The sequence below is a fragment of the Phocoena phocoena genome, chromosome 20 (genome assembly GCF_963924675.1).
Source record: "Phocoena phocoena chromosome 20, mPhoPho1.1, whole genome shotgun sequence".
NCBI lineage: Eukaryota > Metazoa > Chordata > Mammalia > Artiodactyla > Phocoenidae > Phocoena > Phocoena phocoena.
The window spans coordinates 13,929,174-13,946,776 of NC_089238.1; the positions used below are offsets into that span (position 1 = coordinate 13,929,174).

The following is a 17,603-nucleotide window of genomic DNA, read 5'->3' on the forward strand; positions in this document are numbered from 1 at the left end:
AGGTAATACCTACCTCACTGGGCTGCAGTGAGGATTAAATGAGAGGGTATCTTATGCATAGTTCCTGACATTCAAAAAGTGTCCAATAAACATGAGTTCATGGATCTTGACTTCTGATTTCTAGCTCCTCAAAAAGTACCAGTGGCTAAGCTGGCCTCTTTTGTATTCCTACAGGTTTTTAAACAGTGGTCCTGAGGAGGACCAGGGGATAATCAAGGTGATGACTTCCCCCAGACTCATTCCCGTGTGGAAGGATTTTAAATACCTTATAAATGATGTGATCCATAAAAGCAAGGTAATGTATATGTAGAACATAAACATGTTACTGGCCTCTATCTATCTTAAGAGTTATGAGCACTTCAGAGGAGCATAGATCCACTATGCAGGAAGCAGGCAGGGTAGATGATAAAGACAACTGTCCCCTTAGTAGAAAGTGGGCCATCAACTTCCAAATGAGTCTAGAGACCTCTTGCAAGAACATTTTGATGGTGAGAGGTTAACACTTTGAAGCATTTCAGAAGAACCAACCCTCTGGGAAGAGAGATTTTTCTAAAAGAGAATGGAGAAGGCACCAGAGAGAACATCTGCCAACCTCAGTTTTGCTATGGCTGGCTCTGTGTAAAAGGATCCCAGGTGCATGTTTCATAGCACATGTTCTATCACAGTGGGATAATACACACACACACACACACACATATAGTGTGTGCGTGTCTATATATTGTGTGTATATGTATATGTGTTTGTGTTTGTGTATGTGTGTGTGTGTGTGTGTATATATATATATATATATATATATATATATATATATATATACACACACATAAAAAATCTTCCTCTGTCAAACTTCAAGGCCAGATAGGGTGTCCTAAAAGTCTTACTTAGTGCAGTTTTAGGCTTTAATAAAGCTGTGCTGACTCTTGGGATACTGTGTTACTTTACATGTGGGCATATGGCAGTGCACTTGCCTTTGTAATCTGTTAAATGTGTCTTTTATGACATATGTACCTTTTAGACAGGAGGGAGAATGTTAGAGGACATGTTGGGAAGAACATCAGTTTTCTCCTGTGCTCACACCATGAAATTTGCCCATATAGGCCCTATAGCAGTTTGGTTCGCTTTTGTGTTGGGGGTTTTGTCACATGCTTGTGAAGCACAGTGTCCCACAGGTGATAAATTGTTCACGTGTGGGAGCCACAGGAGTGATCCTTGGGGCTGAGGCGTAACTTTGAGAACTGCTTTAATTATGACTTGCATGAGAATATATTTAGTGCATATGTGTCCTGGTCTCTTAGTTTATGCCATGCCTCTCCCCAGAAAACTTTAGATGACCCAAAGACTGATGTAGTTGTGTTGAGTGACCGGTCCCAGATCCTGTTCAAAGAGTCTCGCCATCCTCAAAATATGCCACTTATATGCTATTACTTCAGTGATGCCCACTTCTTTGCTTCCCTCTCGTGGGTGACAACAAGCACAAAAGAAATACAGGTAAAACTACCCAGCCTTTCTTCTTAGCCCATTCTACAGGGGCCATGCCCATGTAAGTTCTGACCCTAGATTAACCCAGGAAGATATACCCCTTGAATGAAAGTGACCTGGATCCAGGATTCCCCGTTCATCCTTTCTCCAATTACAGTCTCTGTGTTGAACAGATTTTATGGTTCTCCTAAAGTAGGCCAAGGTTAGGGAAAGAGTCCTAGGTTTCCTGCTTCTACAATATTTCCAACTCCCAAAACCAGGGGGTAAAATCACTCTAGAGTCTTCCAGTTTCTCCTTAGCAAGAGAAAAATAGCTGAATATTCTGCCCTTTCTTCTTCTACTATCTTTTCTAGGCAGTTCCCATCTTTTTCTCTTCTAGGCTGTGGTATGGATGAAGAGCAAAACTGAGGACATGGTGCAGAAGAGAACATTCTCCATGACCGAACGACTGCCGCCCATCCAGTCCATGGTTCACACAGGTTCCTTTCATATCCTCGTGGTCTACTGTGGTGACCTGCTCCTGCGGCTCTTTGGGGACCACTTTCAGTCATTCAAACCCCTAGGTATAGTGCCCTGCCGCTTTAACATCAGCTGCCTCTGCTATGACCCAGAAATGAAGATGCTTCTGTCAGGAATCCTGGGGGCAGTGGTCACCTGGATCATGGAGCAGAGTGGCAAGGGTCTCCAAATAGCCCACATGGTTTCCATGCCTGGTGATGAGCTTGTTCACAACATCATGTTGAATGGCCCCAATGGCTCCCTTGTAGCCCTATGTGAGACTGTGGTGAGGGTCCTTGAGCACCAGGGCCACGGCCGGCTGGCAGAGGTGAAGAGGTTCCCTTCCACCACCAGTGGCTCCTCAATCACCTGCTGCTTCACCTGTTTTGAGCAGGGCTTTCTCTATGCTGGAAACAGGACTGGGGAAATCCAAGTGTGGAGCCTCAATCAGGGGCACGCACTCCACAGTTTCAAGGCCCATTTGTCATCGGTGATATGTATCCGCAGCCGGCCAGAAGCCCACACCCTGCTAACAGCCGGCCAAGAAGGCTTAATCAAGGAGTGGAGCCTGACTTCAGGGAGTCTGCTGCGGCAGCTAGAACTTGGCGAGGAACTGTATCAACTCCAGTTTATTGATAGCACTACTTTCTTCTGCCAGACTACCCATTCTTTCTCCTTGCGCAGTCTGCCGTGCTTCTATAACCTCTTCAATGTCTGTGGCTCTGCTCCCCAGCAGATACGTCGGGTCCGCTGTGGCAATAACTGGTTCCGGATCCTGTGCACTACTGAGGATGGCTTGTTGCGCTTTGTGTCCCCACTAACAGGGAATCTTCTGGTTATCACCTGGCCCTTCTCAATCCTGGACCAGGCTGTGGATTGGGCCTATGACCCAGATAAAGAGGAGCTCTTTGTAGCAACAGGCAGCTCAGATGTGCTGGTATTTGACACAACCCGCTGCCCTTGCCCAGCCAAGTATCTTATATGCACCTCACCAGATTCTCAGGACTTGGTACGATGCCTGGCTTATGGGCATTTCCACCTGGGTCGGGGTCTAGAAGGACTAATGTTCTCTGGACACCAGAGTGGTGTGATCAGAGTGCTTTCCCAGCACAGCTGTGCCCAGATAGAGAAACTCATGCACTTCAGGGCTGTATTAGCACTCTCCACGCTGCCTGGAGGGCTTTCTGGTTGCCGAGAAAACTCTTTGCTCTGTTCCTATGGAATGGATGACTATGTGCACCTGTCAGAAGCTGTGCTTGAAGCGGGGCGAGTGCAGCTGCAGCCCCTTGCCAGCATTCTCAGCAGCTGTCAGCTAACACACTTGATACTCTTGCCCAAGTCTGTGAGTGCCATCACGGAGACTAACTGCCTGTGTCTCTGGAAGTTCCATGACTTTCTGTCCTCTGGGTCACAGGAAGGCTCAGCGTTCATAGACACATTGCCACTACACCAGTGTACCGTCACATCTTTTGATGTCTGCCTATCCTTGAGTCTTTTTGTCACGGGTGGCAGTGATGGCTCTGTCTGGATCTGGAACTTCCATGGTAGACTCATAGCCATGCTGGACTCATCATTGCACTTTGGCCCACTCTGCTTTGCAAATGACCGGGGTGACCTGCTTGTCACTTTCAACCAGAGTCTTTATCTGGTGTCCTGTTTAAAACTGCTTCCCCCAGCCCTGCTGGCTCGCCTTTCCCTTATAGGTATGACAGATGAAGTACTAGAAGTTCCTAAGCCTTTCATACCAAGCTTCTTCTTCTCCTTTGAGACCATGTTTGTGCCCAAGTATATCTACTTTGGACAAGGGCAGCAGCAATTAGTGGGTCTGGAGAACCTTGTCAATAATCGGGCCATCGCCTTTGATCATAATGTGCCACACGTCATAGAAGATGAGCAAGGGAGCCCTGTGTTAGTGTCTTCCTTCAGACATGATTCCTTGTATAAGGAAGCTGATTGGACGCAGGTGAAAAAACCTCCGCATTCCCATTATGTTCTTCCTCCCCAGCTACAGCTGACTACCTGGGATGGACTCAACCCTTATCAGATACTGCAATACTACTTTGGCCATGGGCAGAAATGGCTCTTGGCTCCTGATTGCTACATTCCTAACTCAGTGATTCGTGCCCGTCTTTGGCCACAGGGCAGCCCAGTATACCTACAGTGCAACCTGCACTCACCCATGCGGGAACTAGAATGGGACAAGTCTCAACAATTCTTCTGGCACGGTAGGGCAAGAGCTATAAGTGATGTAGGAGAATATGCACGTGAAAAGGAGGATGAAGACTTCCTTGAAATAAGAGCGTCAAAGGATATAACTTACAGTGTCCTTACAGACTCAGCAAACGGCAGTTGGCTGGGAAGAAAGATGAGTGAAATAGCTATCAATAGCCTGATAGAGACAATTCTCAATATTATGATCCAGGCTTCTCCACTGAAGTACCAGTGCTCTATTGGTGCACTAGGGCAAATCTTTGCCTCTTACCAGGTGTCTCCACTCCTGCATGCTGAAACAGCCCATCGTCTGTTGGATGATACAACCAATTCCAATCCACTGATCCAAGAGCTAGCCTGGGAAGGGCTGAAGTGTCTAGGAATGATTACGCATCTCTTTGCCGTGCCTCTGGCCCAAAGACTAATGGACAAAGATGAAAGAGTAAGGAATAAGGCCCTGAGCCTCATGGCTGAGACTGGAATCCACTCTAAGACCTCACTCTTAAACTTGATCCAGAACCAAGATACTTTCCGGGAGATGCAGTAAGTTCTTTGTGCCTTCCTCAGTTCTTTACTAGCTTCTGATTTTCTTCTTCCCCTTTCCCATTTTTCCCTTCTCTGCCTTCACTGTCTCTTCATCTCTGTTCATTAGCTCTTCCTGTCCTTTTTCCTTGTTCATAGTCTTTTTCCATTCCTAGACTATCCTGATGACCCCCTAACTGCTCACTCCTTTCTCCATTTCTCCTCCTATTCCTGTTTGTCCCCTACCTCTTCAAGTGCCCCTTTTTCACCCTCTTCTCCTACCCTTGAAGGCCCCATACAGGTCACGCCATGCATTACCATCTTGGCTTCCTAGACTTTTTCTTTCTTCTTCGCCATTCTTTACCTCTACATACTCTGTCTCTGTTGGTCATGTTGTCAAGTCCCCTGCCTGTTCCATAGCTGTTCTTTCCTTCTCATTCTCCCTCTTGTCCCTGATACAGCATGGTCCTTCCTCTCCTTTGACTTTCATAGGCAGGAAATGATTGGGGAAGAAACCCTGGACCATCTGCTGGGAATGCAGGCCACAGATCTCCAAATCCTTCATACCCAAGTGGAGCAGCGATTGAATGAAAACCTGATCTTATCACTGGGTGATGAAAAGCCTACTTTTTCTTTAGATGTCTCAGAGGCTTCTGAACTTACCGCCCTTTCCAACCAACTTGATACAGCTCCTGAAGAACCTGAAGTTGCCTACAAGCCCAGCAAAGGCCAAAGATGGGGCCGAGTAGGAGGCAGAAAGCATAGTATGTATGGGGTGATCTGGTTAATGCCTCAGGGTCCCCAAGAGGCAGGGTAGTTAAGGCTAACTTGGGTCAAGAGGTATCAGATAGGAACAGAGGTAAGTGGAAAGATCCTTTCACAGAAAAGAACCTTCCTAGGAAGAATCCACCCAAATTCAGAGAGACTCCAAAACCTATCTCTGTAAGACTTGACAGAGGTCGGGGAGGCAGGGGAGGGAGGAGGGAAGGCACTGGGGATAAAGCAAGGAGAATGCCTTTTTTTTAAAAAAGGCCTCAGCCCCCTCTGTTGCTACATCTGTTATGGCAGTTCCTCTTAGCTCATACCAGATTTTGGGAAGGGCTTCATTTAAGCCTCCCAAGCTTCCCTTATCTACATCTCCTGATTCTCCCTATAGCCCGAAAATTTTTGCAGAGCCTCAAGAAGATGAAAGAGACTGGCACAGAGCCAGGTCCCTTAGAGGGTGAAGGTGATCAGAGTGAAGCTGCACCAACTGAGAGGGAGGAGTGTAGGTCTTCAACCTCCAGTATACTAAAGATTTCAAAAGATGATGAACAGGAGCCTCCAGGGATAGATGCCTCAAAGGATCATGTTGCATTGACCCTGAAGATGCTGAGGAAGATACGTGACAAAAGAGGCAGGAAAGCAACACTTCAGAAACCCATAGAGATGCGCAAGAGGAAGACAACAGACGCTGAAGTTACAGTTGAGGACCCTCCATATCCTATAAGGAGAGAATCAGCTGTGAAGCTGGTGAAAGTCAGAGGGCAGAGTGCCTCTGGAGCTCCTGGCCACAGGACTACCTCTGGAGATGGCTCATCATGGCGGGATGATCTATGTCGACTTATGACCCTGAGGATATCTGGTTCCCAGACAAAAATGTCAGAAGCTCTAAACACTGAGCTAGTGACCATGGCTCAGGCGGCGCTGGCAGATCGACGGCCCAGCTGGGAGCTCTTTCAGGAGATCTGCCCCCTGTTGAAGAAAGAAAGTAAGGAACTGCTTGAGGACCTTGACTGGGATGTAGCCTGGCCAGAGGAGAAACCAGTTTTTCCTCATGCAGGAGCAATTAGAGAGGACATGGTGATCAGTGACAAGGAAGAGGAGACAAAAGAGGAGCAAGAGCGAAAGAAAGAAAGTGATGTGCAGGACTTGCAGGAAACCCAGGTGATTCCAAAAAAAGGCAAGAAAAAGAAAGTTGTTTTTTTAGAACCAGACGTAACCAAGGGAAAACGAATATCAAAGAAAGAAGAGAAGAAACCCTCTAAGAAGCCTTCTAAGCAGGAGGGGAAAGCAGTCCAGCAGGAAATAAAAGTGGATAAAAAAGAGAGGAAAAAAACCAAAGAAGAGGAGAGGGACATGAGTCAGGAAGTGGGGGAAAAGGCCAAATTAGAGGAGAAAGTGCTTGAGCAAGAAGGAAGACCAGTTAAGGAAGAGACAAAACTGTCTTGGCGGGAGTGGAAGAAGTTCTGGGATCAGTGGAAACAGGCCTGCAGTGAGACGAGGATATCCTGGGATGAATGGAAGAAAGCCTGGGAAAGCAGGCATCTTCAGGAAGAGGAGAAGCTCCATGAGGAAGAAGAAGAGCTGTTTCCAGATGAGGAAGAGCTGGAGAGGGACAAGAAGAAGCAGACATGGGATGAATGGTCACAGATCTGGGAAAAGATGTCAGCCAGGGCCAGGGAGCAATTGTTGGAGGATGAGGAGGAAGTGACCCTGGAGGAAGAATTGTCTCAGGAGTGGGAAGGAGAAGAAGCAGCAGCAGCAGCAGAAGAAGAGCTGATGACAGAAGAGCAGAGACAGATCCATCAAGAATATAAACAGGCACAGGTTGAGAGGAAACGAGCCCAAGAAAAGAGGAAGCTGGCACAAGAAGTAGAGAAGCTAGCACAGGAAGAGAGAAAACTGGCTCAGGAAGAGAGAAACATGGCCAGAGACTATGAGAAACTGGCCCAGAAAGACAGGAAAATGGTCCAGGTAGAGAGGAAGTTTATCCAGAATGAGGAAAAACTAGCCCAAAGAGAGGAGATGCTAACCCAGGAAGCAGAGAAATTGGCCCAGCGAAGGAAGAAACTGGCCATGAAATTGGAGAAACTGGCTCAAGAAGAAGAGAAAATAGCAAAGAAAAGAGGGAAGCTAGCTGAGGTAAAAAAGATATTGGTCCAGAAATTGGAAAAACTGGCCCAGAAGGAGCAAGATCTAGCATGGCAAGAAAAGGAACTAGTCCAGGAATTGGAGGACCTGGCATGGGAAGAGGAGGAACTGAATCAGGAAGAGGAGGAACTGGTCAATGAAGAGGAGAGACTGGATCAGGAGGAGACAACACTGGCCTCTCAAGAGGAGAAACTGAATGTGGAAGAGAAAGAAGTGGTCCAGGAAGAAGAACTGCTGATCCAGAAAGAGGAGAAACTAGTCCAGGACAAGGAAAAACTGGCTGAGGAAAAGGAAAGACTTGGCCAGAAAAGGGAGCAATTGATGGAGAATAAGCAAAAGTTGGCCCAGGAAGAAGAGCTGCTGATCCAGGAAGAGAAGAAACTGGCCCAGGACAATGTAAAATTTCCTGAAGAAGAGGAAAGACTTGGCCAGAAAAGGGAGCAACTGATGGAGAACAAGCAGAAATTGGCCCAAGAAGAAGAGCTACTGATCCAGGATGAGAAGAAACTGACCCAGGACATGGAAACACTGCCTGGGGAGGAGGCAAGACTTGTCCAGAAAAGGGAACAATTGATAAAGAATAAGCAAAAACTGGCCCAGAAAAGGAATAAATTGGTCCAAAGCAAGGAAGAACTCCCCAAAACCAAGGAGATACTAGCCTGGAGGCAGAAGACTCTGGCTCAGGAGAAGGTGAAACTGGCTCAGAGGAAAGAAAACTTAATCCAGCTCAAAGAAAGCCTCACTCAGAAGAGAAAGAAATCAGACCAAGAAAAGGAGAAACTGGACATGTACAAGAAGAGACTGGTTCAGATAGAGAAGAAGCTGATGGAGGAAAAGGAGAAACTTTTCCAGAAGAAGGAGAAATTGGCTGCTATAGAGGAAAAACTGACCCAATTAGAGGAAAGCCTGGCTGAGGAACAGCACCAAATAGCCCAGGACAAAATGAAATTAGCTATGGAAAAGAGAGTGATATTCCAAGGACTGAAACAGCTCAGAGGTGACTGGTCTATTACTAAGGAAGAAAAGGCATTGGGCATGGAAATAAAGAAATTGGCCTGGGAGAAGGTGAGACTGGCTGAGGGAAAGGAAACTCTCTTTAAAAAAGAGACTCAAGAAACTTCAAGACAGGGAAGACCAATTAAGGATGAACTAGAACTAATTAAGAGGAAATTGTCACTAGAGGAAAAGATACTGGTCTATGAAGATAGGATACTGGCCACAGAGCAAACAGACATTACCAAAGGAAAACTGGAGTTTACTAGAGGAGGGAGAGTATGTGCCCAGGAAGAAAGGAAGCTAGCCAAATTAATAAGGAAGTTGGCTAAAGAAAGCAAGGGCATTTCCAAGGAACCATTAAAAGTAAGCGGCAAAATCTTAAAGATACTTCAAGGCCTTATCAAAAAAGAAAGGAAACTAACCCAGGAAGAAATAGAGATGACAAAGTTAAAGAGGTCTTTCTTTACTAAGGAAAAGGAATTGAACAAGGTACAGAATGAACTTGATGCCAAGGAGTGGGATTTTTCTGAGGAACAACCAGAAATTGCCACAGATGAGAAGAAACTGGCTAAGAGGCAGAGAAAACTGGCCAAGGAAATGAGAGGATTGATAAAGAAAGAGAAAAAGATGACTGAGGAAGAAAGCAGATTGGCCAGGCAACAGAGAGAAGTCATACAGGAAGAAGAGGAGGATGAAATAACAGAGGAGGAAGAGGCAAAGCCATTCCTTAAACAAAGGTCAAGAAAGAGAAAAAAGCTAAAGAGAGTTGATTTGCAACAGGAAGAGTTTCTCAGTCAAGAGGATGAGGTGAAAAGTGTGAAAAGTGAAGAGAGCTTTTCTGAAGAAATGGAAAGCTTATTAGATGAAGTAGAGCAAGAGAGTTTGTCTGAAGAGGAGGAGGAGGAGGAAGAGGAGGAAATGGAAGAGGAGGAGGAAGAGGAAGGGAAGGAGAAGAAGAGGAAAAAGAAGAAGAAGGTGCAGGAGGAGGAAGTGTTTGAGAAGGAGGAAAGCATGAGTGAGGAAGAGATGGAGCATTTGAGTGAGAAAGAGGGGGAGGAAGAGGAGAGAAGCTCATTGGAAGAAGAGGTAGACAAGAAGAAAGAGATCTTTAAAAAAGAAAAACTATTTAAGTTACCAGGAAAAAGAAAAAAGGACTTAAAAGGAAGAGAAGCAGTCCCTTCTATTGAGAAAAGAATCCCCAAGGTCAAAGGCAGAGCTATAAAACTTGAAGTTCTCAAAAGCCCTCCCAAGCAACTGATCTCAGTAGTTCTGGGAAGGGAAGAGAAGATACCAGTGCCAGGGTCAACTAAACAAATATCCTGGGAAGATAAGGCCACAGTACTTGAGACGTCCAGGGTATTCCCAGGGACAGGGTTTATGGATAAACAAGAAGAACTGTTGAAGAAATATAAGCCCATACCTCTACAAGTTTTGGATACAGTTTTGGAGTCCCAAGAGCCTGACTTAAAGACCCCATATTTATCCTACATATTGAAGAAGACCATGGAAGCTCATAAACTCCAAGGCAAACAACTAGGAGCCAAGTGGCAGTGGCTTCTGCAGCGTCATCCATCTCTGAAGGGACAGACTGAGGTACAATTACCTGTGTCCAAAATCCTGGCTGAGGAAATATATGCAGACATCAGCCTCTCAGACGTAGAGTGGATCCACCATGTCCTAGAACAGATGGAGACAGGAGAACAGCTTTCCAGGGATAGTTTCCACAGATTGTGCCAGCTTCTCAAAGACCTCACTGCAAAGGAAAACTTAGAGTGGATGCATCTGGCCAAACTTGAAGCCATTGTGTACCGTCACAAGCAGAACTTGGAATCACGAAGCACAAGTATCTCAAAACCCAGTAAGGAGCCCATGGGTCCAAAATACCTGAAAGTGATCCCTCCTATAAAAGGAAAGGAAAAGGAAAGCTGGCTAAAACCTTTGGCTGTCTCCACACCAAAGTCCCCATTAGCTACCAAAATGATTCCAGACCTGAAGGCTATAAATTGGCATCTTCTAGGAGAGCCTTACAGGAGTGTGTGGGCAGAGCAGATATCCACTGCTCGCAAGGAGATAGAGATGCGACACCATTATCCTCCAACAAGAGACATTTTCACAGGTGCCCTTGACCCTGTGGAAAAACAAACCCTAGCACTGATGTTTCAAAAGGACTTCTGGGCTTTTAAGGATAAGGGCAGGTCTGCCAAATTGCCCAAGTTGGAAAAGAAGGCACAGCCCATCTCTAAAAAAAAGGACAAGGTGCCTCTATGGGAGACATTTGTGGCAATGTACCACGTTTTGCGGATGTTGCAGGAGCGATACGCGAAAGACAGTGCTGCTTGGATGGAACAGTTCTACCGTCTCATGGACCTGTACCAACTTAAGTCCCCCCGAATCCAGAGGCTACTACAGGAACTGCTACTGAGAGGGGCACCCCAATCCCAAGAGATCATTTACAAAGAGGCCCTAAAGGCCATGGAGCTAGTTCCTGGGGAGCGGTTGTTCTACCGCCTGTTCTGTGGTGGCTCTCACACCCCTAAAGGTCCTCTGGAGTTCCAGGAGGTGGTTCCCCTCCCAGGGAAGAACAATGTACATACCATGCTCCCTATGGGCATTGCCCAGTATGGGATCTTAGAACTTGCCTGGAAGAGCCTGCCGCAAGCTGATGTACACCTCACCAAGGAATTGCCCTACAACGTTGCTCCTACCCCCTAATTTGGGACTGAAGGGGCAGGACTTTTCATTCCCACCTGGAGAAAGGCCTTGTCACCAGAATTTAGACCTTTATCCCTAGGGCCCACACAGAGGTAGAGCCATGCCAAAGTTCTTTCCCTATCTAGTTCCAGAAACCAGCTTTTATATGTGGAATAAAGAGGAGATTCTCATTTATAACAAGCACTGTGATGTGTCCCTTTTCCTCAAATGTTGCTTCTCCAGAAAGGTAGCCAGGGAGACCAGATACTCACATACTCTTGAGAGTGGGAAGACTTCCCCAAAGCCAGTGGTGCTCACTCACCCTCTGGAGGCCTTCAGGCAGAAGAGTCTGTCCTTGTCCTCTTCCTTCCTTGCCCCTCACCATTCTCCCTTAAAGACCATAGGAAGGAAAGCACCTGGCACAAAAATGTATTTTTGGCATTAATATGAGAGGCCTTGATATAATGGAAAGAAAATGGATTTTAGAATCGGAAGACCCAGTATTTTGCCCCTTGGTTTTGGGGGGTACACAGTGGAGGCAGACTCTTTCCTGACCATAGTTCTGCATGCTGATGACTTGAGTACCAAACAGCAGTTATGGTGGGTGTTGAGGAGATCCTCAGAGAACAGGAAAAACTTCAGTAAGTTCTAGCCAGTACCAGCTGGTGACCTCATTACTGGATGGCATTAAGAGATGAGGCCATTTGAGGTGAAAGCAGGAAGAAAAGGAGGGAAGCCTATATCTTTCACTTCCTTTGCCAACCTGGACATGGGTTTTGGGTAGGATGATAGAATGAGAATTTGAAAGATAAGGTGTAAGCTCAAATAGGCCCCCAACTATCTAGGGACTTATGATCGTTCCCTCTAGCAATATAGAAGACAACAGTTAAAGGGAAAGAGGTAGTAAAGTAGAGGAAGTTGTCACTGCCAGTAATGCTGTTCCTCCCCGATCTCCTCTCCCCACTATAGAGACTTCAAAACTGCCTCTTTCCAGGTAAGCTGAGCCAACAGATTTTAGCAAGTAGCCCATCTATGCCATTTGCCACCCTCCATCCCAACCTCTCCTTTATTATTCTACTTCCTCCACCTAAGTTTGCTTTTGTGGGGAAGCCAGGAATAGAGAGCAAGAGAACATTTTGAGAAGTTGGATTCACCTTGAAGGCCAAGGGTAATGAGAGCCCTGAGTGTGTAGTTGGGCTCTTCCATGTCAGACTACATATCAGGCCACATGGAGTATATGAAAGCTGTGGGCTGGGGACAGGGAGCCTCAAAAAGGATGATTGACGCAGCAGCCAGGCCAGGCAGCAGAAGTAAGGATGGTCCAGCTGGCTCTGCAGCCTTGACCTGAATCATTTCTCCTTTTTGGTCTCTGTTTACTTGTCTGTGTCAAAAAGAGGAAAATGAACATATTACAAATATAAGGCATGGCAGAGGGGACATCACTACAGACCCTACAGACATGAAAAGGATGAAGACTAATATGAACAACTCTAGGGCCATAAATTTGACAACACAGATGAAAAGGACAAATTCCTTGAAAGATCCAGAAAGGGAATAGTAATACCTAACAAATTCATTTTGCAGGATATCAGCGGGTCCTCTGGTCAACAAACAAACAAACAAAACACAGTGACAAAAATAGTCTTAACTGTTGTCCCAGGGTCAGGAAGTCTATGGATGCCTCTTCAGAAAGCCTCAAAACCTTGGTACTGGCTACAACAACCTAGATATTATTTTGCCTTTGCCAGAATTGCAGAGACTAGGGCTTGTTTGTATTTTCTCTTTATTATGAGAAATTTCAATCACTAAAGTAGACGAGAGTATTATAATGAACCCCCAGACCCCCATCATTTAATTGTAAACATCTTGCAAAAATTGCTTCATCTGGGACTTCCCTGGTGGTGCAGTGGTTAAGAATCCACCTGCCAATGCAGGGGACACAGGTTCCATCGCGGGTCCGGGAAGATCCCACATGCTGCGGGGCAACTAAGCCCGTGCACCACAACTACTGAGCCTGCGCTCTAGAGCCCACATGCCACAACTACTGAGCCCGCGTGCCACAACTACTGAAGCCCATGCGCCTAGAGCCCGTGCTCCACAACAAGAGAAGCCACCTCAATGAGAAGGCTGTGCACCACAACGAAGAGTAGCTCCCACTCGCCGCAACTAGGGAAACCGCGCGCAGCAACAAAGGCCCAACGCAGGCAAAAATAAATAATCTATTTTTAAAAAATTCCTTCATCTAATTTTTCCTTTGTTGAAGTATTTTAAAATAAATCCCAGACATCATGATATTCCAACCCTAAATACTTTGATACTCGTCTCTAAAAAATAAAATTTTCTTATATAATAATTTTCACATCTAACAAAATTAATAATTCCTTAATATTATCCAATGCTCTATGCAGATTTTCCTGGTTGTCCCAAAAAATGTCCTTTTATGCTTAATTTGTTTGAATCAGAATTCAAACAAGGTCTACACACTGGATTTTACTGTTATGCTTCCTAAGACTTAATTTTTTTTCTTTTGGACGCGCCGTGCGGCATGTGGGATCTTAATTCCCTGACCAGGGACCGAACCCGCACCCCCTGCAGTGAAAGTTTGGATTCTTAACCACTGGACCACTAGGGAAGTCCCCCTAAGACTATTTTAATCTTAAATATTTATACTCCCCTCTCTCCAGTTTTTCAGTTTTTTCATTCAGTGTCTTTGTTGAAGACATTGAATCAATTATCCTGTAGATTTCTCCCATGTAGTTTTCTGATTGAGCAGAGTTTTGCTAAATGAGATCTGGATGTGCTTCAAGGGTATGAAACTCCTGAAATTAGATAAAAAGAATTGTTCGTATGTGCTAGGTATTCCCCCACCCACTGCCTTGGAGAGGGAGCATCCTTCCAAGTTTGTTCTTCTTTGGGTACTCTCTCTCAGTTCTAGGGTAACATATAGATTTTTCTTATATCTTATAATGGCTTTGGGGCCATTTTAAGGCCTTTGGCTTTTACTCTGCATTTGATGGAAACCATAGGAAGGTTCTGAGCAGATGAGTGATAAAAATCTAATTTACAGGGAATTCCCTGGTGGTCCAGTGGTTAGTACTCTGCACTTTCACTGCCGAGGGCGTGGGTTTGATCCCTGGCCGGGGAACTAACACCCCACAAGCCTGGTGCAGCTCGGCCAGAAAAAACCTAATTTACATATTCAAAAAGCACCTTGATGGCTGTGTGGAGAATAGATTGTGGTAAGGGAGTCAGAGATTGGGGGCAGGGAGATGAATGAGGTGGTTACTACAATAATTCAGAGGAAATAAGGTAGTGGACTTGAACAGAGGAGAAAGAGGCAGTAGAAGTGAGGAGTACTGGGCAGTTCTGGACCTATTTGGAGGTAGAGCCACCGGGAGTTGCTGATAGATTGGATGTGAATGTGACAGAAAGGAGTAAAGATGACTCCAAGGTTTTTGGCTTGACCAGGTGGAAAGCTGGAGGCACCATCAAGTTAGTTGGGGAAGATTAACAAGGGAGTTGGTACTAGGAGGAAGATTAGGAGTTCATGAGATCAGTTTTGGGCAAATTGAGATTGAGGTGCCTATTAAACATTTAAGAGAGGATGTCTAGTAGGCAATTGGATATATAAGTCTGGAGTTCAGGAGACAGGTTCGTACTGGAGTCATAAATTTGGCAATCACTGGTATATACATGATACTTAAAGCCAAGAGACTGGATGAGATGACCAAGGGAGTGGATGTGGATAAGGAAGAGGAATAAGGATTGTAGCATGAGAAGCTCTAACATTAAGAGGTCAGGGAGAGGTCAGCATAGGAAACTGAGGAGCACTAATGGGTAGAAGGAAAATCAAGAAACCCTTGGTGTCACAGAAACTAAGTGAAGATAGCGTACCAAGGAGGAGGGAATGATCAATTGTGTCAAGTGCTGCTAACAGGTCAAGCAGAAAATAATTGAAAGTCAACCATTAGATTCAGCAAGATGAAGATTATTAGTAACCCTGACCAGAGCAGTTTTGGTAAAGTGATGGGTGCAGAAGTCTGATTAGACTGCTTTCAAAAGAGAACGCAAGAAAAGAAATTGGAAGCAGGAAATATAGATAATATTTTCTAGGAGTTTTGTTAGAAATGAGACAGTAGTTGATGAGAGAAGGGGAATAAATAAAAGCTGTGTGAGTTGTTTGTTTTCAGGGTGAGGGGATTGCTGGAGTCAAGAACTTGATAAATAGGGAATTCCCTGGCTGTCCAGTGGTTAGGACTCCACGCTTGCACTGCTGGCCGCGGTTCAATCCTTGGTGGGGGAACTAAGATCCCACAAGCCACACAGCCAAAAAAAGAAAGAAAAAAGAACTTGATAAACAAGAGAGTGAGATCTAGTGCCCAAGTGGAGGGACTAGAGTTAGATAAAAAATATAGTTAGTTCGGGCTTCCCTGGTGGCGCAGTGGTTGAGAGTCTGCCTGCCAATGCAGGGGACACGGGTTTGTGCCCCGGTCCGGGAAGATCCCACATGCCGCGGAGCGGCTAGGCCCGTGAGCCATGGCCGCTGAGCCTGTGCATCCGGAGCCTGTGCTCCGCAGCGGGAGAGGCCACAACAGTGAGGGGCCCGTGTACCGCAAAAAAACTATATATATAGTTAGTTAGTTCAGCTGTGGGATGAGAGCGTACGTACATACATGGGCAAAGATGTAGATTGGTAGGTAGGTGGGTGAGTCTGTGTAGATTATCTTCTGACAACTTCCATTTTCTCAGTGAAGTGAGGAGCAGGGTTTGTTAGTAGAGGGAAGGGAATGGGAGTATGTGTTTGAAAAGTTGTGTATGGAAGTGAATGGACTTAGAAAAACAAAAAACAGAGTGTTTGCTGGGAAGCGTTAAGAATGATTTGAGGTTCGGGCCAGGGTCCAGTTGGGCTACTTAGGGAGAGAAATGACCACGCGGGGCCTGCTGGGAAAGCTCCCTCTCTCCTAGGATTTCCTGAGAGCTGACATCCACCTGCCACCTCCACAAAACACCAGGAACTACAGAAGACGCACACTGGGAACTAGTTTCCCAACATCGCGCATGTTAGAGGCTATAGTTCCCTTCCATTCCCAACACAGCCTCCACCGCTATCTGTTGATACTTGTCGCAGGCCAACACTGGGTAAGTGCATTGGCCTGATGGGGAGGTAAAGTCCAAGGCGCTTCCCCGCGAGCATACTGGGAATTGTAGTCCCCAAGGAGAGGCATACTGGGAACTTCAGTCTCCCGGCCTCTCCCTCCTCTACTATGGCCCGGGGACGCTGGGGAACAGGCTAGACTGAAGGGAAAGGCGGAACTTACGGAACCTGGGACGGATGGTATTGGAAACTGCAGTTTCCCCAGCGCCGGACAGAGCTGCACACTGGAAAATCCAATCCTCTAGCCGCCTCGTCACCAGGAGACGGAGAGAGGCCTAGCCTAGGAAGCGCTGCATGGACGCTGGGAAATGCAGTCCCGCCTCTCCGGCCCAAACTAGGAGTCCATTTGCCGTCGTGGGTGTTGTTCTGAGACCCCTGCCCGGAGGGACGAAGTCTCCCGCCCTGAGGGAGATCGCGCATTACTAGCCACCCTTTCACACCGTTCTCCCTGTCCCTCGCTTCTGGTGTCTCCAAACTGAAGAGGGGGAAATCCTCGAGACCCGTGGAGAAAGAAGGCAGAAGAGTGCCTAAGAGATCAAGAAAGCCCAAGGAAGGAAGCCGTCGAGCGGGAGGAGGCGAAGTGAGCCTCGCGGGGCTTCGGGTGTGGTAAGTGGAGTGTGGGGTGGAGCAGGGCCCTTGGATTGGCGACGCATGTCGCCAGCGTGGGCACGCGCGTTCCTCACTCCTGGTCTCCGCGTTAGTCCTAGTTCAGCCCCGTGCCCACACGCACGCGTAGTCGGTGGGTCTCGCGTGCTTTCCCGCCGAAATGCGGTCGTGGCGCTTCCGGGCCCAAGTAGGGTGGGAGTGAGGCCCTCGCAGAGGGCTGGGCGGCGTGGAAGGGAGCGATTGCTGCGACTCAGACGTGCGTCCAGACCAACCCGCTCCAGATATCGGTTTCCTCAGGTCCTCTACACCGAAGGCAGAGACAAGAGGGAGGGGACCGGGGCGCACTGTCTCAGCGCTTCCAGTGGCCGCCCTGCCTGTTTGCCTCTGTGAGGGGTGGTGCAGTAAGAAGACAGAGAAATGTCTGGGTACTGTCTGCTCTGTTTCCTACCACCGGCGTTTTTATAAAAGGTTTTGCTTTGTGGCTTCATCAGGCCTGGTGGGGCTCGGGCACTGGCGTCGTACAAGGCTCGAGGAG

General features: G+C 46.8%; 1 protein-coding gene across 1 annotated transcript; it reads left to right on the forward strand.

Moving 5' to 3' along the window:
* Positions 1-220: 220 nt before the first annotated feature.
* On the forward strand, positions 221-11,328 carry WDR87 (WD repeat domain 87). Its single transcript, XM_065898330.1, has 6 exons — positions 221-295; positions 1,315-1,485; positions 1,856-4,728; positions 5,200-5,471; positions 5,864-7,752; positions 7,843-11,328. The coding sequence occupies exons 1-6, from the start codon at positions 221-223 to the stop codon at positions 11,326-11,328; spliced, it is 8,766 nt and encodes a 2,921-aa protein (XP_065754402.1).
* The last annotated feature ends 6,275 nt before the right edge of the window (positions 11,329-17,603 follow it).